The sequence below is a fragment of the Mus musculus genome, chromosome 2 (genome assembly GCF_000001635.26).
Source record: "Mus musculus strain C57BL/6J chromosome 2, GRCm38.p6 C57BL/6J".
Lineage (NCBI taxonomy): Eukaryota > Metazoa > Chordata > Mammalia > Rodentia > Muridae > Mus > Mus musculus.
In genome coordinates this window covers 168,727,638-168,747,998 of record NC_000068.7, presented here as the reverse complement: position 1 = coordinate 168,747,998, position 20,361 = coordinate 168,727,638, and the positions used below count along the sequence as shown (strand labels likewise).

The 20,361-nt window shown below is 50.6% G+C and overlaps 1 protein-coding gene across 5 annotated transcripts in view; it reads left to right on the top strand.

Moving 5' to 3' along the window:
• The first annotated feature begins 5,628 nt into the window (after positions 1-5,628).
• Atp9a (ATPase, class II, type 9A) overlaps positions 5,629-20,361 on the top strand; it is a 107,933-nt gene continuing 93,200 nt past the window's right edge. The window contains exon 1 of one of the 5 annotated variants that reach the window (XM_017315066.1): positions 5,629-5,849. Coding sequence is in view for 3 of the 5 variants with exons in the window: in NM_015731.3 (NP_056546.2) it covers positions 6,250-6,317 (68 nt within the window). In the remaining 2 variants the exon portion in view is untranslated. Of the gene's footprint in view, positions 5,912-6,198; positions 6,318-13,659; positions 13,979-20,361 lie in introns of those variants that run through there. The other 4 variants (XM_030246882.1, NM_001289446.1, NM_015731.3 and 1 more) reach the window with 4 other exon arrangements.

Below are 20,361 nucleotides of genomic sequence, written 5' to 3'. Positions count from 1 at the left end.
AGGAGCTTGCAGAATACTGCTTGTGGAGGACACACACACAAACACACACGGACACACACACACTTGCAGAAGACTGCTTGTGGAGGACACACACACACGGACACACACGCTTGCAGAAGACTGCTTGTGGAGGACGGACACACACACACACACACAGGAGCTTGCAGAAGACTACTTGTGGAGGCCAGACACACACGGACACACACACACACACACAGGAGCTTGCAGAAGACTACTTGTGGAGGCCAGACACACACGGACACACACACACACACAGGAGCTTGCAGAAGACTGCTTGTGGAGGACACGGACACACACGCTTGCAGAAGACTGCTTGTGGAGGACGGACACACACACACACACAGGAACTTGCAGAAGACTACTTGTGGAGGCCAGACACACACGGACACACACACACACAGGAGCTTGCAGAATACTGCTTGTGGAGGACACACACACGGACACACACACGCTTGCAGAAGACTGCTTGTGGAGGACACACACACACACGGACACACACGCTTGCAGAAGACTGCTTGTGGAGGACACACACACACGGACACACACGCTTGCAGAAGACTGCTTGTGGAGGACACACACACACACGGACACACACGCTTGCAGAAGACTGCTTGTGGAGGACACACACACACACACGGACACACACACACACACACACACACGCTTGCAGAAGACTGCTTGTGGAGGACAGAGGATCACTGAATGGGATTAACTCTGGTGGGTGCTGGGCATTGAACTGGGGCCGTCAGACTTGGCAAAGGTGTTGTTGGTTGCTGAGCCTTATGTTTGTCACACAGTTTTGTTTTGTTTTGTTTTGTTTTTTTTAAATCTCATGTAGTATCCAGTCTGGCTGAGAACTCACAATAGTCCCTTTGGGGTGGGTGGCGTTTTGTTTTTTAATATGCAACTCTTCAGACATGGCATGCATGATCTTCCCATGACAGCAACCAGGAACTTGTGGTTCTAAGCTTGCCTGGGCAATGGGGGTGGGGAGGGCTTCAAGTCCCAGGAGCTACCTTGTGATCTTGTGTTCTGTCCCTAATATGAAATAGCAGCTAATCTGGCCCCATTGCTTCCTTTAGTGCCGTCCCTTGGCAAGGGGCTTTGCCAGTACAGGGACCGCTCTCTGTAGTTGGTTATCCAAACAAAAACCGTTTAAGAGCATCAGTTTTATAGAAGAAAGGGAAAGGCTGGCTTTCAGGGCTGGGAAGTTACTTAGTCTTGCCCAGAAATTGCTGTAGATCATGCTTGTGACACTCTGGCTGATTCTGAGCAACAAAATAATGCTTTTGCAGAAGAGTGACCTGCCCTGTGTTCAAGGCCATCAGGATTGAGGCATGGAGACCTTGCAAGTCCATCCAAGAGGTTGGGCAGCTTGTACTTTGGTTTTTTTGTTTTTAATTATGAATCAAGCCTCGGGGAAAACCGCTCCTAGCATAGCTAACACTAAGGATTTCAAAACAGAGAAAAATGAACTTCCAAGAAACTGGACTTCTGCCTCACCCTATAGCCCTCCAGCTAAGCAGAACACTTAAATTACATACTATCAGGAAGATTGAAATGAATTTACAAACTGGTGGGAAACATAGCTGATGCCCACAGGGCAAACCTTTAGTGGGTGGGACCATCTGCATTTCCATGGCAGCCATTTATAACAAAATAGCCCAAAGCTAACTCAGGTCTAGGTTATCCCAGCTGATGGACAAGGTAGGATATCCATTCTCTCGGGGTCTCCTGCGAGCTTCCAAAAGACCCTTCCAAGGACAGTTTCTCTTTCCTGTTGAGTCTAGCATCTTAGTGCCTGGACTGTTCCAAGCAGGCCCTTAGTGAGAACAGTGAGATGGAATCCTACCTTGGATTCCCCTGCACTTCCTGGAACACTTTCTGGAAACAACAGTATTGTAGATTAAAGCCAGGTGTGGGTCCACACCCATAATCCCCACTCTAGGAATTGAGGAAAAAGGTAAATTCAAGGCTAGTCTGGCTGGCTGTATGATACTGAGTGTAAGAATGTAGATTCTGTAGCTATCCGGCCTGGCCCTATAAACACTGCTTTCCAAAGACAAAAGAGCGGGATTGGGTTATTAAAAGGTAAACATGTGTCCCAAACTTCTGATCCTAGCATTGGGGAGGCCCAGTGAGGGTTGAACACCTTTAATCCTAGCACTTGGCAGATCTCTGTGAATTCAAAGCTAACGTGGTCTACAGTTGAAGTTCCAGGACAACCAGAGCTACACAGAGAAACCCTGGCTTGAAAATAAGTTGAAATTAGCTCCTACTATATATATAGGAACTCAGAGAGATCTGCCCGCCTTTGTGCCCCGTAAGTCTGTGATTAAAGGCATATACCACCATGCCCTCCTCAAAACATTTAAGAAAGTTCTACTTGTTTTTATTACTCACGAGGGTGTGTGTGTGAGCCAGTTGTGAGTGTGGAGGTCAGAGGAGACTCCGTGGCAGCTGAACCTTTCCTCCCGCCTAGATCGGGGACGTTCAACTCCGGCCCTCCAGGCTTGGTGGCAAACACCTTTAACTGCTGAGCTGTCTAGGTAGCTGTCATTTCATGTGCATGTGTGTGCGCACGCACGCGTGCATATGTGTGTCTGCTACTGTGCAAGGTGGTGTCTGCTTAAGAGTGTGTGCATGTGTGTGTGTACGCGAGCGCACACACGTACACATCTTCGAAAGCGCCCATATGAATGGCGTGGGTCAGAGGATAGCCCCGGGGAGTCTTCTCAGTAACACCTTTACATGGGCGTGGGACCTAGATGACTGTTCAGCCACAGTCTGCCTTCGCCTGAGCCAGCTCATTAGTCAGATCCAAAAAAGAGCATGTAAGCAGCCTACTGCATGGGGGTCCACTTAGAGCTCAAAGCTCTGTGGCCTGAAGGAAGAGGCTCAGGTATATTCCAGTTCATACCTGTTGCTATCCATGGAGGGATTCATGTGAGTCACGGGAAACCTGCTGGCTGCCATTTCTGATGTCTGGAAAGCAAGAGTGGACTGGACCAGCTTATTTGAAGATCTTTCTTTTTTATAGCTTTTTTTTTTTTTTTTTCTGAGACAGGGTTTCTCTGTGTAGTTCTGGCTGTCCTGGAACTCACTCTGTAGACCAGGCTGGCCTCAAACTCAGAAATCTGCCTGCCTCTGCCTCCCAAGTGCTGGGATTAAAGGTGTGCGCCACCACGCCCGGCTTTTATAGCTTTTTTTTTTTTTGGCTTTTCCTCAGGACGATATTTTATTTTATTTTTCCATTTTTTATTCTTTTATAGCTTTTTTAAAAAAAATAATGTTCTTTCTCATTTAATTAATTAATTTTTTAATTTTTAAATTTATTATATGTAAGTACACTGTAGCTGTCTTCAGACACCCCAGAAGAGGGCGCCAGATCTCATTACGGATGGTTGTGAGCCACCATGTGGTTGCCGGGATTTGAACTCAGGACCTTCGGTCAGTGCTCTTAACCGCTGAGCCATCTCCTCAGCCCCTCAAAGATCTTTCTAGACACCCAGGAGTCAGAGACACCCAGCCCATTGAACGGATGGGGCTGGTTTCCTTTATTTTTTTGAGACAGGTTCTCGCCATGTAGCTCAGAATAGCCTGGAACTCCCCTTGTAGCCCAGGAGAGCCTCTAACTCATTGGATACCGAGGCTTTAAGTGTCTCTCTCTTCCAGAGAGTGGCTTATGAGAGTGAAACCTTTTAAAAAGAACTTTGTTTGTTTTAGGTGGGACTTGTACTTAATTCCAGCACTCAGGAGGCTGAGGCAGAAAAATTGGCTAGCCTGGGCTACCTATGGAGACTATGTCACACACAGGCACATTCTGCTGCCCTGGAGCCTTGCCCATACAGTGCGTCTGGCATGCATGCTAGCCCTGCTATTGCTCATGGCTGACTAATGTTCCTTCCAACGCTGCCTATCTGAGCTCTGTCACAGACAAGGAACTGGAGCCCTGCAGAGCATGGGGTCTGCCGGGAGGAGTTTCACAGCTGGAAGGTGCTGGAAGCCTCCAGGGTCCTGGCTGATCAGTTGCTCTTGCTACATTTTGGGTCCAGAGAGGGTATTAGCCATAGGAGCCAAGGGAGTGCCTGAATGTATGTGGGGCAGCATTTGCTTGGTGCTCCAAAGGGTTCCGGTAGCTGTGGCTCTGCTGTGACCTGACCCATATCCCGATGGATGACTGAGTGTGGAGCCCAGCCCTGCTCCCTGATGATGCCGTGGTTCTGTGCTGGCGGCTCGGAGTTCCTGTGCCTTGCTGGTGAAATGGGTTTAGTTATTTGGATTTAGTGGGGAGGGCTATTGGGACTTGCTGAAAGCTTTAGGATCTAGCTAAACTCAACTACAAGTCTATCTTTGGCTGGCTGGGAATGGTAGTACACACCTTTAATCCCAGCGCTAGTGTGGCAGAGGCAGGTGGATTTCTTTGAAGCCAGCCTGGTCTAGAGTTCCAGGTCAGGGCTATGTAGTGAGATCCTGTGTGAGGAGCTGGGGACAGATGTGGGTCCGGAGGTAGGATTTGCTCTCTTACTCTAATGGGTCTACCTATATGCACATACTGAGCTCTGTGTGCCATGGCACATATGGTGTGGTTGTGGTGGTGGTGGTGGTGGTGTGTGTGTGTGTGTGTGTGTGTGTGTGTGCGCGCGCGCGCGCGCGAGTGTACGTGTGTCTTGATGCTGCGGACAAAACCTAGGACCTGGCCCTGTTGCACCATTTTAGAAATGAAGAGGAAGAAGTAAGCCAGCCAGCTCAGCTGGTAGAAGAATAGTGTTTTCCCTCAAAAATACTTCTGATGCCTCCTTCCTTGGGGAATGTCTTTGGAATCTCAGTCACTTTTGTTATTTGTTTGGTATCCTTTCTCGATAGAGAAAATACTATAAAAGATAGGGACCCTGGCAGAAAACATCAGCAGAAACTGCCCCTCATAGTTCAGCATCGTTTATGGTAGTTACACGGTGTTACATCTTGAGGGACTTGACATACATACTCATTTTAAAAAAGATTTGTGTATTTTACTTTTTTTTTTTTTTTTTGCATATGTTTGAATCATATGCATGCAATACCAACGATGGCCACAAGAGGGCATCATTTCCCCTGGAGCTGGACTACCGACATTGATCAGCTAGCACAAGGGTGCTGGAAATCGAACCCAGGTCCTCTACAAGTGCAGCTGGTGAACATAACCAATGAACCATCTCTCTAGCCCTCTATATGCTGGTCGATTGATTATTTATTTAGAGACATCGTTTCTCTGTATATCCCTGGCTCATCAAGGCTCTGTAGACCAGGTTGGCCTTGAACTCAGCCTGCCTCTACCTCCCAAGTGCTGAGATCAAAGGCATACACCACCAAACTCAGCTCCTATGTGCTGGTTTTAAGGTTTGTTTTCATTATTCTTTTAAGTAGCATATGCCTGCGTGGGTGTATGCCACGTCAGCGCAGGTGCCCTCTCCGACCCCTTGGGGCTGAAGCTGCAGGTGTGTCAAGCAATGGTGGCTGCTTTTTAAATGCTGAGCTGTTCTCTGGCGCCCAGAGTGTTTTCATTTTCACAATATCCTTTTTGAGATAGAGAGAGACAGACTGACTGATACAGCCTTTGCATGCGATCACTGTGTCTGGGTGAAGGCTGCTGTGACTCTGTTATTATGATTTAGGAATGCAGCTGGAGAGAGGGGTGGGATTGATGCCACAGGGTGTGTGGGGGTCCGAAAACCTGCCCACCTTCTCCCCCCAACCCCGGCCCGAAACTCGGGGGACCCCAGCGCGAGGCGCAGGTTGCAGCAGAGGAGGCAGGCTGTGCGCGCGAGTGGCCGCGGCGTGGAGGTGGGGTGAGCAGGGCGGGGTGAGTGCGCGCCGCTCGGAGCGAGCAGGAGAGAATGCCCGGGGTGGGGTGAGTGCGGCGGGACGCGCGCTCGCGCTCGCGCGCACGGACACGGCGGGGGGCGCGTGGCCGGGGGGAGGCGCGCGTGGGGGGCGCGCGGCGCGGGCGGGGACACTGCGGCGGCCCCGGGCGGCGGGCGGGCGCGCGCGTGGGCGCAGCGCGGAGCGGGGCCCATGGTGCGGCCGTGTCCGTCGGTCGGGCCGCGCGGGCGGCTCCGCGCGTGGCCCGGCGCTCGCGACCTCGCCCCTGCGCTGCGGGCCCGGCCCGCCCGCTGCCGGCGCCTTCTCCCCCTGCCCCGGGGCGGCGCGGAGGCCGCGGGGAGCGCAGGGGGCGCGGCGGGCGGCGACATGACGGACAGCATCCCGCTGCAGCCCGTGCGCCACAAGAAGCGGGTGGACAGTAGGCCGCGCGCGGGGTGAGTGGCCGGGCCGTGGGCAGGGAGGAGGGGACACCTGCCGCGGCCCCCGGGAGTCCGTCCTGGCAGGCGGGGGACCCCGCCAGGGGCTGGGGGCGGGGGCAGGCTCGATCCCCTGGGGACAGAGGTCGAGCTGGAGAGAATGCAGAGTCCCAGGCCGCGCCTCCAGCCGCCAATCGGAGCCCCTGGGGGTGGGACCTGGGAGGTGCGTTTCTAGGGCCGCGCAGGTAAGGCGCTGCGGCTGGGCGGGGCCTGCGGCGCCGTCTCTCCGGTTCCCTGTAGCTCGGCCGTGGGACGCCGGAGCTGGGTGGGGCTGCTGAGCAGGTATCAGTGTAGGAAGGAGAGATGCCAGCTGCCATCTTGTGGGCTCTTTGTGCCTGGCTTCCCCGAGGCCTCAGTTCGGAGGCTCTACTCAATTCTACCGAGTGGGAAACGGAAACGGAAAGCCTGGGGGTGGGGGCGGGGGCGGGAAGGTACTGGAACACGGTTCCCACATTTCCTGCTCCACACTTCCTGCGGGTGGTGTTTGTTGGCTTTTTAAATTGTTTTGGGGTTTGATGGTGCTAGGGACCAAACCCGGTCCTCCAGCCTGTTAACCATTCTACCACTGAGCTACACGCCCCCCCCCCATCCCCCAGAATATAAGTTTTTATGAAGACACTTCGTCAGAGCTCTGTGTGGAACCCTACCCCAACCCCTGCAATAAACACTTTAATTAGTAAGATAAGTAGACTGTAATGTGCCGCGGTTGATTCGTGTCTCCTTGTTAAATGCAGGGACTGTGCCAGGTGATTCTTAGGAAAAACCTGACTTAAACAAGGTCTGCCTAATAGGTGTGCAGGTGTAGGAGTTTACCTGGGGAACTTGAAGCCCACCCCTGACCTCATTTTAGACTATGAAATGAGAATCTGGGGTCTCGACGGTGGCCTCTGTGCTCACAGATTCACCCACCTGCTGAATTTTGAAATGTGAAGAATGGAAATGACCTGTATCCTGATGGTGCCAGCTTGCCCTCCGTGGTCCCGGGCGATCCTTTATGTAGTTACCTGGTATTGGGCGCGGTACACAAACAATGGGGGAGGCACTGCGCGATGCTTGCGGGCTTCTTTGAGGGTTCTGAGGTCCTGTGCAAGGGATGGAGGCTGTGTGTGAGTCTTTGTTTCTTTCCCAGAGTTGGGGGTTGGGCTCAGACAAGAGTTGTGAAACGCTTGGCTGTATCCTCAGCTGCTTCTGCCTTTTATTTAAGTTGGGGGTCTCACTGAAATTCTTCTCCTGGCTCTGAATGTTCTCTGAGCACAGGAGAGACTTACTTGGGACACTCCTGCCTCAGCCACCTTGGTAGATTAGGTGGGATGGCATCCCGTGCCACTTGGCCTAGCCTTTGTGTCTTTCCGAAGGCCCCCTGCTGATTTTAAATGGCGGTCTTGGTTGAGGGCCTGGGTCAGTGCATATCAGAAGAGTGTGAGCATAAGTTAAAGTTTACAGGATAGAATGTGCTTTGACTTTCAGAGGCCTGGAGAGAGGAGAGCAGATAATTTTATATTTAAAAAAAAAAAAATCATGGGTGGCAGTGGTGGCACATGTCTTTAATCCCAGCACTCAGGAGGCAGAGGCAGGGCCATCTCTGTGATTTCAAGACCAACCTAGTGTACAGAGCAAGCTCCCAGACAGCCAGAGCGACACAGAGAAACCCTGTCTCGAAAAACAACAAACAGGCTAGAGAGATGGCTCAGCAGTTAAGAGCACTGACTGCTCTCCCAAAGGTTCTGAGTTCAAATCCCAGCAACCACATGGTGGCTCACAACCATCTGTAATGGGATCTGATGCCCTCTTCTGGTGTCTCTGAAGATAGTTACAGTGTACTTACATACATAAAATAAAAAAAAAAGAAAAAAGAAAAAAAAAGAAAGAAAAACAACAAACAAAAATCACTTGGATATGGTGGCCCAGGTCTGTAATCCCCGCAGGGGCAGAGGCCAGAGGCCAGAGGCCAGAGGCAGAAGCAGGTGGATCTCTGGTGAGTTTGAGGCCATCCTGAGTTCCTGAGTAACAGTGAGGTCCCGTGGAGATGGCTCTGAAGAGAGATGTTTACTGCTGAGCGTGGTGACCTGAGCTGGTCCCCTGTGACACAGGTGGATGCAGAGAACCAGCTACAGCAGGCTGTCCTCTGACCTCGGCATACACACGTGGTGTTTCCCTGCACCCAGACATACATAAAGGAAATCATTTCTATATTGTTTTATTTCAAGTCTGATTTATGAGCTGGAGAGATGGCTCAGCAGCTCAGAGCTTGTTGCCCTTATATAGAACCCGGGTGTAATTTCTGTCAGCTCCCTCCATGGTGGCTCTGAAGTCCTCTCCTGACGTCTGTGAGCCCCAGGCCCCTGTGCTCATAGGTACACATGGCACATGTAACATACGCATAGGCATGCATGCACTCCCCCTCCCACTGAGACATATACCGACCCCCACATGCTTGCATGTGTGCATACATACACCCCACACATACACACACACACACAAATGAAAAATAAAGATTGGCTTATTTTTATTTTACATGTGTGGGTGTTTTCTGCATGTGGTGTGTGTGTGTACACCATGTCTGCAGTGCCCCCAGAGGCCAGAAGAGGGCATCTCTTATTAGCCAAGTCTCATTAACCAAGGCTAGCTATCCTCAAACTCACTATGTTGCCACTGTTGGCCTAGAATTCCTGATCCTCCTGCTTCCAACTCCCCAGTGGTGGGATTATAGGTGTGCACCACCTGTCTGTTTAAAACTAATCTTTTTCTTTAAAAACTAAAGCAAAGGTGGGTGATGTAGCAAATACCTTTAACCCCAGCATTTGGGAGGCAGAGGCAGAGCAGGAGGATCTGAGTTCCAGGCCAGGTAGGTCACAATTTTTTTTGGTTTTTCGAGACAGGGTTTCTCTGTGTAGTCCTGGTTGTCCTAGAACTCACTCTGAAGACCAGGCTGGCCTCGAACTCTGAAATCCATCAGCCTCTGCCTCCTGAGTGCTGGGATTAAAGGCGTGCACCACCACACCCGGCTACAATTTTTTTTTTTTATTATTCTTATTTTATGAATGTTTTCTTGCCTGTGTATTCGTGTATATGTGCACCATGGGTGTGCAGTGCCTGTGGAGGTCAGAAAATGGCATCAGATCAGCCTGAAACTGGAGGTACAGACAGTTGTGAGTCACCATGTGGGTACTGGGAATTGAACCCTGGTCCTCTGCAAGAGCAGCCAGTGCTCTTAACCAGTGAACCGCCTCTCCAGCCTAAGGTGAGAAGTTTGATATTTGGGAAACAGAGACAGAGGTCTTCCTGAATCATAACTGGCCAGTGGAGTCTCTGCTGGGCCTCATGGCAATCCCCGCCGAAGGGTGAGAGAGATGGCTCAGTGCTTTTGAGTTGGAATCCAGCCTGGGCTACATGAGACCTTGTCTCAAACAGAAACAAGGTAACACGTCGTAGAGGTTCCCTCCAGTGCTGACGCTTGTGCTGGCCCCAGAGCCATCGGTCTGAGGAAGGGAAGACATTGGAACGGTCCAGTCAGGAAGCGAGGCATTTGCACCACATGGCTGGAAGCCATTTGGTGACATCATGACCTTAACTTCTGGTTGAGCGGCATTCCATTCTGTGTCAAAGGTCTTTGGCTGCGTGGACTCTTGAGTCTAGGAGCTGGGTTCAAGGCAACTGCAGTTTCCCAGCCGGGAGAGCTTGGACAAGCTGCTTTAAATTCTCCGCATCTGGGTCTGTCTGCCTGTCTGTCTTATGTTTATTTTATGTGTATGGGTATTGCCTGTATGTTTCACGTGTGTGCAGTGACTATGGAGGCACAGGAGGGTGTTGGATGCCCTGGGACTGGCGTTAGAGACTTTCATGGCTGCTGGCTATACACTCTTGTCCTCTGCACAGCCTCCAGGGCTCTTATGAGTTATCACCCCAGCCCCATAGGTTCTTTTCATCAATAATTAAAATTAAATATATTTTGTTGGTTTGAGACTTGACCCACATGAAGTTTAGGGCAGTAAACACTGATACCCCTCAGGTATTGCCTGGGTCTGATGGTGTGGGGCTATCGTGGCCCATTATATCAAGAAGGCTTTGCTGTTTGCTGCGCTAACATTTGGAGACCACTATGTTCTGTGTATGAAGTGGATTGAGAAAGAAGAACTCATGGTGGAAATAAGTATATATCTTATATGTTGTATATGTCCATACATAGTGTGTTTGTATCTGAAACAAGGAATAGCTTTACTGAAGCTAAGGATGTGGCCCAGTAGGTAGAGTGCTTGCTTAACATATGGGAGGCCATGGTTCAACCCCAGCACCACACGAAACCAGAGGTGATAGAGAAAACCAATCATCATAGCTCTCTGGGGGACAGAAGGATAAATTCAAGGTTATCTTCAACCATTTAATGAGTTTTAGATTAGGTCAAGTATCTTAGCCAGGGCTTCTATTCCTCCAAAACATGACCAAGAAGCAAGCTGGGGAGGAAAGGGTTTATTCAACGTATGCTTCCGTACTGCTGTTCCTCACCAAAGGAAATCAGGACAGGAACTCACACAGGGCAGGAATTGGAGGCAGGAGCTGATGCAGAGGCCATGGAGGGATGTTTCTTACTGGCTTGCTTCCCCTGGCTTGCTCAGCTTGCTCTTTTTTTTTTTTTTTTTTTTATTATTATTATCTAAGTACACTGTAGCTGTCTTCAGACACTCCAGAAGAGGGAGTCGGATCTCCTTACAGATGGTTGTGAGCCACCATGTGGTTGCTGGGATTTGAACTCAGGACCTTCGCAAGAGCATTCGGTGCTCTTAACCACTGAGCCATCTCTCCAGCCCTCAGCTTGCTCTCTTATAGAACCCAGGACTACCATCCCAGAGATGGCACCACCCACAAGGGGCCCTCCCACCCTAGATCACTAATTGAGAAAATGCCTTACAGCTGGATCTCATGGAGGCATTTCCTCAAGGCAGACTCCTTTCTCTGTGATAACTCCAGCTTGTGTCAAGCTGACACACACAAGCAGCCAGCACACCAGGCTATGGAATAAGATCTCTTATCTCAGGAGATGGGTGGAGGGGCCCTGTGGATAAGTAAGCTCACTTGGCAGAGTACTTAAGGCAGGCACTAAGGCCTGGGGTCCATCCCTAGCACTGTGTTAAGTGAGATGTAGTGGGACATGGCTGTCATCCCAGCATGCTGAGGCAGGAGGATCAGGAGTTTGTCATCTCATCTACCTTGTAGCATGGGCTACAGGAGACCCTGTCTCCGAGAGAAAAAAAAAATTGGCTGGGAGGATGGCTCAGAAGTTGAGAATAGCCGGGTGGTGGTGGCGCATGCCTTTAATCCCAGCACTTGGGAGGCAGAGGCAGACGGATTTCTGAGTTCGAGGCCAGCTTGATCTACAGAGTGAGTTCCAGGACAGCCAGGGCTACACAGAGAAACCCTGTCTCAAAAACAAAACAAAACACACACACACACAAAAGTTGAGAATATTTGCTCTCCTTCCAGAGGGCCAGAGTTTGGTGTCCCCTGGGCCCACTCTAAATGGCTCACAGCGGTCTGTGATTCCAGTTTCTGGCTTCTACAGGCACCTGTACTCATGTGCACATATCCCCAAATAGTCACACATAGTTAAAAACAAATAAAGATCTAAAACGTAAAATAGGCTGTGCTGGTTAATTTTTATGTTAACTTGACACAAGCTAGAGTTACCTGAGAGGAGGGAGCCTCACCTTTCTTAATGATTGATGGGGAGGGCCCAGTTATTGTGGGGTGCGGCACCCCTGGGCTCTATAAGAAAGCAGCCTGACCAAGCTCTGGGAAGCAAGCCAGTCCGTGGGTCCTGCATCAGGTCCTGCCTCAGGCTCCTCCTGCCCTGTCTGAGTTCCTGTCCCGACTTCCTCCAGTGTTGGACTGGAAGTGTAAGCCCCGAAACCCCTTTCCTCCTGACTTGCTTTCAGTCATGGGGTCTCTTCACAGCCGTAGCAGCCCCGACTAAGACAGAGGGCCCGAGAGATGGCTCAGGCACCTGCTGCCAAGTCTGACCACCTGAGTCGTGGCCTGGTGACAGGAGGAAAGAATTGACTCCTGAAAGCTGTCCACTGTCACTCGTGAACCTTGGCACACTTTTCAACGCTGTCTTTTGTAAGTTGCTTGGCCATGGTGTTTTGTCGTTTAAACAACATTTTTTTTAAAAACCCTCCTGGGCTTCTGACCTTCAGGACTGAAAGGGTTTGCCGCCTGTGCGCCGCTCACACCTCAGAAGTTGATTGCCGCCATAGGGAAGCCTAGAGAGACAGACCCTGGGCAATGTCTCTGGGGCACTCACTCCTATGGTGGGTGCTGCTGGGGTCTAGATGGGGACTCTGAGGGGGCTGGCTGTCTCATGGCGTCTGCCTGTTACTTGAGAGAAGAGATTCGAACCTCCTGTTGTCAGTTCCCTGCTCTATGTGTGTGTGTGTGTGTGTGTGTGTGTGGTGTGGCATGTGACAGGTGGAGGTGGGGGTGTGCTTGGGAGTGGATATAGGAATGGCAAATGTTTATTTAAGACCCAAGAGCTGTCTGATTCCTCAACCTTCCCAGTTTGTTCATCAGCACAGTGGCCTTTGGTGTTTATTTTATTTTTATTTTTTATTTATTTTCATTTGTTTTTGTTTTGTTTTTTCAAGACAGGGTTTCTCTGTGTAGCCCTGGCTGTCCTGGAACTCACTTTGTAGACCAGGCTGGCCTCGAACTGAACTTAGAAATCCGCCTGCCTCTGCCTCCCGAGTGCAGGGATTCAAGGCGTGCGCCACCTCGCCCGGCGCCTTTGGTGTTTGTTGAAGGGCCGACCAGGGGAGGACGCCTGCCCAGCCCACACAGCTCTGTGTCTGGTTCGTTTGTTTGTTTGTTTGTTTGTTTTTCCTTTTTTGGGGGGAAGGTTCAAGACACGGTTTTTCAGTATAACTAAGCCCTGGCTGTACTGGACTGGCTCTATAGACCAGGCTGGCTTAGAACTCAGAGATCCACCTGCCTCTGCTTCCCTACCATGTGCTGGGGTTAGAGGAGGATGCCACCACTGCCCAGTTGAGCATGACACGTTTTTTAAAGACATAATTCATTTTAAAAATTGCTGTATTCAAACAAACAAAGCCATCTAAAAGAACCAAGTGGCACATGCGCTTTAACCATTCTAGCTGTGGACAAGCTCTCCAGCCCAGTTTTGGCCTTTTTTGAGACAGGGCCTCTTGTAGCCCAGGCTGGCCTCAGACTGCAGTGCTCCGTTGGGATTCCAGCTGTGAGCTATCACACCCAGAGTGCATTCAATAAGCTCCTTTGTTCAGTGTGAAGAGGGGTGGCCATCATGCCTAGCGTTCTGGGGTGTGTTTGGGGAGGAGACTCCGCCGCTGGGTGAAGTCTAGTGCTGCTCTTCCTGGCTGGCTGCCTTCTCCCGTTCCGGGTTGAGGTGTCTCTAGAAGGGCTCTGCGTTCTGGGATACAAACAGTGGGAAGAAGTCTTGGCCGGGGCCCATCAGGAAGTGATCTCCCTGCCCTCTGCCAGCTCCGTTTGTGCCATCCGCTGCCAGCCACAGAGTCCCTCCCTCTGCCACTCAAAGAGACCTGATGCGCCTGTCCTTGTGGATACCAGAGGATGTGTGAATGTCAGCCCAGGTAGGGCCCCGGGGGAGGGGGAGGGGGAGGGGAAGCCATTGGTGCCAGTCCCCGAAGAGAGGAGCCACGGTTGATCAGCTGTGGAGCAATCTGTGTGGACCTTCTGCTGCTTCTCTGTAGCCACTCAGGTTTCCTCACAGACAGGAAGTGCCTTCTGCTTCAGGTGAAATGGACTCTTGTGTTTATTTGCTGTTTTGAAACAGGGTCTCCTCAGCGTGTTTCTTGGCTCTGGATTCCATTCTTGGGGCCTTGTGCATGCAGGACAGGTGCTGTTCTAGTGAGCTATTCCCACCCCTGGGGGGTTGGTTCCATTGTTACTTGGTTTTTCAAGGCAGGGTTTCTCTGTGTACCCCTGGCTGTCCTAGAACTCTTAATGTAAACCAGGCTGGCCTTAAACTCAGAGATCTGCCTGCTTCTGCCTCCCAAGTGCTAGGGCTAAAGGTATTTCATTCAGCATCCAGCTTTGGTTTAATTTTTAAAGAAAAAGATTAGTTTTAATCTCTTTATATGATTATAAAATTTTTATATTATAATCTTATTATAGGTGATGCACACCTATAATCCCAGCACTGGAGAGGTAGAGGCAGGAGAACCAGAAATCCTAGGCCAGCCTTGGCTACATAGTAAGTTAGAGCCTGGTTAGCCTTGGCTATATAAGACATGGTCTTAAACAAGGATTGGTAGTATTGTCTTTATGGGATACAGCTGGTTTCTCTCTCTCTCTCTCTCTCTCTCTCTCTCTCTCTCCCATAATCTTTCTTTTCTTTCATTTTATTTTTCTTGGATATTTTCTTAATTTACATTTCATATGTTTTCCCTTTCCAGGTCTCCCCTTCACAAACCCCATCCCATCCCCCTTCCTCCTGTTCTCTCTCTCTCTCTCTCTCTTTATTAATTTATTCTCTCATATATTATATCCTGACCTCAGTTTCCCCTCCTCCCCATTCTCCTCTGTTTTTCTTTGGAACAGGGCAAGCCACTCAGAGGCAGCATCCAAACATGGTCTTCCAAGCTGCAATAAGATTAATCACCTCCCCTCGCATTGAGGCTGGAAGCTAGTTTTAACTTCAGGTTTCTCTTCTGTGATCAGTGTGAGTTGACAAGCATGTGTGCATGGACAGGCCATGGGAAACATGGAGTTATTTGGTGGCTCTGCAGTGCCTAGTGACAGTCGCTTTCTCTTTGTAGTGGTGAAAGGGAGTCTCTCTCTCTCTCTCTTTTTTTTGTTTTTTGTTTTTCGAGACAGGGTTTCTCTGTATAGTTCTGACTGTCCTGGAACTCACTCTGTAGACCACACTGGCCTCGAACTCAGAAATCTGCCTGCCTCTGCCTCCCAAGTGCTGGGATTAAAGGCGTGCACCTCCATGGCCCGGCCGAGAGGAAGTCTCTTTACAGTGTAAATGAAAACAAGGGTCATTTGAGAAAAAGCCAGGAGGCTGTTCTAATGCTGGGAGCCATGGCTGATGTTCAAGGGACAGTGGCCTGTGATAACTGGTCCTGACCAGATGTGCAGTGTTCAAGACAGGAGGTCCTGGAGGAAATGAGAGAATCTCAGCTTGCAGAAACTAAAAGATATCTGTGTTCTGTGGACCAAAGGGTATGCTAAGGTATGGCTGTGTGCATGCATGTGTGCGTGCGCACATGTGTGCATGTGCATATGTTTGTGCTTGTATCTATGCTTGTGTGCATGCGTGTATGTGTGTGTGTGTGTGTGTGTGTATGTGTGTGCTCTTGAGTGTGCATGCGTGTGACACCATCTCAGGTATCTTTGGCCTCCAGTTTGGTATGTAGCCTGGGATAGTCTTGAACCTCTGACCCTTCTGCTTCCACATGGGTCCTGCGTGTTGTGATTCCAGGCCTGCCCCACCATAGCTGCTTTATTTGGCTCTAGGGATGGATTTCAGGACTTGCTTCATGCTTGGTAGGCAGTCTCCCATTTGAACTATATCCCAGACTGGGTAATCTTTTATTTACTTTATAATTTGTAAATTTGTGTGTTATCCCTTGTGTGCAGAGGTCTTTAGAGACTAGATCCCTGAGCCTGGAGTTAGAGGAGGCTGTGAGCCGCCTTGTGGGTACTGGGATTAAACCTAGGTCCTCTGGATAGCAGGAAGTACTCTTAACTGCTGAGCCATCTTTCCAGCCCTGGGCTGGGAACCTTAATGTTACCTTTCTTTCCCTCTCAACAGAGTTTGACAAGAGAGAGAGGGGCGGGGGAGGGGAGGAGAGCTGGAAGGGATGCCACTGGGGAAGGAGGCTTCCAGCTAGAGCTGGAAAGGCGGACTCCCTGGACGCAGAGCTTCTCCGGTGCCTCTCAGAGATTAGCCCTTGACTGCTCTCCCTGAGGAGAGGCAGTGGTAACAGCTCCTGCTGTGGCAGAGTCTGGCAGTGGATGGCCTCTGGGCAGTCTGTGGCGACGATCGATGACGATCAATGAAGCCAGGCTTGGCCAGGGTGGGCTGCTCTCCTGCTCATCCTCAGCAGGACTGATGGTCAGCATTCGGTGCACTGTTCTTTCATCATGGAGGGTGTGGTAGCATCCCAGGCTCCACCCACTGGGTGCCAGCACTACCCCATCCCTGCACTGTGACAATCAGCACTGTCCCCAGGCGTTGGTGAATGGCTCTTAATGGGACAGAGTTAGCCTGGGCCCATGCAGCCCCCCGCTCCCTTTGAGTGGCTCATTGTACTTCTAAAGTGTCTCCTCTGTCTTCAAAGCAAACCCTGTGCACCCTGAACTCCTATCTGGACATTGCTCCCCGTAGTGAGCTCAGCTTTTTAATCGAGAATGGGAGGAAGCTTCTTACGGTGCTTTGTCGTTTAGGCCGGGTCTGCACCTCTGAGCCGTGCCCCCAGCTCTCCCCTTACTTTTTACTCTAACACAGGGTCTCCCCACATTCTCTGGGCTCGCTTGAGCAATGGTGTGGGCTGTGCTGTATTCCCTACCGACAGATTCCTATGTAGAAACCCTAGCTTTGAATGTGACTGTTTGTTTTTAAAGGCCAATTAAAGATGACATATAAAACGTGATTGTACACATAGAATAAAAGTAAGACAAGACATGGGGCTGTTGAGATGGCTCAGGGGGTCAAGGGGAGTCTGATGACCCAAGCTGAGAATGGGGCCTCGAGAGCTGTCTCCTGACCTCCATGTGTGTGCTGTGACAAAGCAGGTGGCCCCATACAACCCCCTCTCCCAAATAGCCACATAAAAATGTAATAAGATGGAACGAGATGGTCAGGGGGGCCCAGATCCAGCCTCGAGACCCCGACGGTGCGTGGGGAAGAACAATCCAGGGACCCAGTCACCGCAGGCCTCCGAGAGCAGCTGCCTTGATCTTAGATTCATAATTGAGCGGAATACGTCTTTATTGTTTAATGTCTAAACTTTCGCTCTAACACTACAGAAACACCCTAGAGTGACCATTGCCTGCAACGTTGGCAGGACTTCTACCTCATTGTTCCTAATTTTAAATGGATGCCAAGGAGTTCAGTCCAGCTCTCGAGCTGCTAATAAGTATGCTGCAGGGGCTAGCGAGATGGGGGAGGCGCCTGCGGCCAAGCCTGAGGGTTTGAGTTCAATCCTTAGAACCCCTGTGGTTATAGGAGAGACATCCTCCGGTTTTTCTCTCTGGGAGCACTTGTGCGGCCTCCCCTCCCCCTCCCTGTCCCCTTCCCCCCTTGTCCCTTCTTCTTCCCCTTCCCCCTCCTCCTCATATAAATAAGTCAGTGAAAATGAATTAAACTCCTGAGTCCTGGGCTCACAGACGCTCACCACCACTCTGCCTGGGATTTTCTGCTGCCTGAGCCACACCCCCTGCTAGAGCTGGTGGCTCTCAGTGCTACCCAGGCTGAGCTGGCTACAGTAGCCACTCTACATTCTCAGAAGTGGTGTCTGTTTTCAGAGCTAGTATTGATCTGCATCCCGTGAGTAATGTTTATGATACTGAGAGAGGAAGTAGGACATATTTAAATGTTTACTCTCAGATTCATTTACTTATTTCATTTTCAAATCGACGAGGCTACCGTATGTTCCGACCCCATGTATATCTGTGCACCACATATGTGCGGTACCCACGGAAGCCAGAAGAGGGAGATGGAGTTACAGGCGCTTGCGAGCCATCCTGTGGGCGCTAGGATCTGAACCATGACCCTTGGCAAGAGCAGTCAGTGCTCTTAGTCTCTGAGCCGTCTCTCCAGCCCCTATTCTCACACTTTAAAATGAGATCATTGACTTGGAACGCACTTTAGCCCTGGCTGTCCTGGAACTCACTCTGTAGACCAGGCTGGCCTTGAACTCAGACCTAGACCTGTCTCTGCCTCCCGAGTGCGGGGAGTAAAGGTGGGCGCCACCTGGTCACATTTTAGCTTTTATACAGTCAGTCTTTGAATTAAAAGACAAAACACAGCTTGGTCTACAGAGTGAGTTCCAGGACAGCCCGGGCTACACAGAGAAACCCTGCCTCGAGAACCAACCAACCAACCAACCCAAAACCAAAACAACCAACCAACCCAAAACCAACCAACCAACCAAACAAACAAACAAAAAAAAACCCAAACAAAACACACACAAAAAAACTAAAAAAAACTTTGTCATCACTTGCAGTGGTCCCCTCCCCTCCTTTAGTCCCAGCATTTGGAAGGCAGGGGCAGGGGCATACCATGAATCCAAGGGTATGAATTCCCCATCCTTAGAGTGAGTTCCAGGGCAGCCAAGTCCACATAGTAAGAAGACACAAAACTATAAAACCCCAGCCTTCTGTGTGAGTACTTGCTGCATCTATGCCTCTTCACACACACAGAAGTATAGAAGTCGCACTTGCATAGCGTGGGGGAGATGCCGGATTCCATCCTCAGGACCACAGACAGCCTGCCCCAACAGGAAGGTAGAAGGAGAGAATGGCATCCCATGGAAGCTGATGACAAGCCAGCATTTCAGCTTTGCTTATGAGACAGGTCTCCCTCGGTATTCTAGGTGAGCCTTGGAAGTACAGTAATCCTCCTGCCTCATCCTCCGAGGTATTAGGGTTATGGATGTGAGCCACCACATCCTGCCACAAATGCCTTCTTTTTTTTTTTTCCTTCTTTTTTTTTTTTTTCAAAGATTTATTTATTTATTATATGTAAGTACACTGTAGCTGTCTTCAGACACACCAGAAGAGGGAGTCAGATCTCATTACAGATGGTTGTGAGCCACCATGTGGTTGCTGGGGTTTGAACTCTGGACCTTCGGAAGAGCAGTCAGGTGCTCTTACCCACTGAGCCATCTCACCAGCCCCTTTTTCTTCTTTTTTTAAGACAAGGTCTTGCATTATAGCCCTGGCTGGCTTCAGACTTAAAGCAGTCCTCTGCCTCTGTCTCAGAGGGCCGGGATTACAAGTGTGCACATCGCGCCTTGCACAAATAACATCAAGTTGGCACTGTAGAGGCCGTGGGCCTGCCTCAGTGGGTGAGTGCTCAACCAGGACCAGGCCTACCTTGGACTGGAAAGAAGAAAGGAAGAGGAATGTTCCATTTTCCCAAGTTGGTTCCGAGTTTGGTTCTGAACTCTGTGGTCCAGAGCACAAGACAGCGGAGACGAGAGGGAAAGAGTTGGGGAGAGAGGCCTCTCATGTCTGGGTAAGCCAGCCCAGCCCAGTGACTCTCCTGGTTCTGTCCACCATCTCATAGAAGGCCAGCCAAGGCATTCCTATCTGTTCGCTCCGCACAGTCACCCAAAAGCCAACTGAAATTTATAGCATAGCACGCAGACTAAAAATAGCCCCCCCCCCGCCCCCGTCCTCCCCCCATGACTCACGGATTCATGCACTCCGTAAATATTTACTGTGTACCGACACTGTGGCTGGCAACTTCAGTGCTGGGGACACCAGAGGCACACTCCTGGCGGTGGCAGCTTGCATGCACCAAGACACATCGTGTGTCCTGGGAAGGCTTGGGTGAACTTGGAGTCTTAGGTGTCAGCCAGCGCTCTGCCCTAGGTGTGTAAAGCTTGTCTGGGGAATTGTGTGTGCTCCGTGCAGTCTGCAGAGCTTAAAGAACTCCACATGCCCCTGCCCTGCGGCCACCCTGCCCTCCCGGCCCCCCATCCTTTCTGTTTGCTTTCTCCTCCCCCTTCCTTTCCTCCCACTCTTTCTTTCTCTCCCTCCTTCCATAGCCCCTGTTTCTAGGCCTTAGTGAGGTCTCCAGACCCTTCTCAGACCCTGGGTCTCAGCTTGCAGACTGAACCCATGCTGGCCTGGTGCTTGAAGGTCGCTCATTCCTGTCCCAGCCTGTGCATCACAGCTGTGGTATCACTGAGACTTTCCAGCAGTCGCTAACCCACGGGCTGAGCCTTGGGGTCATAGTCACGAGTGTCCCTCCTGAGTCAGTGGGTATGAGAATGAG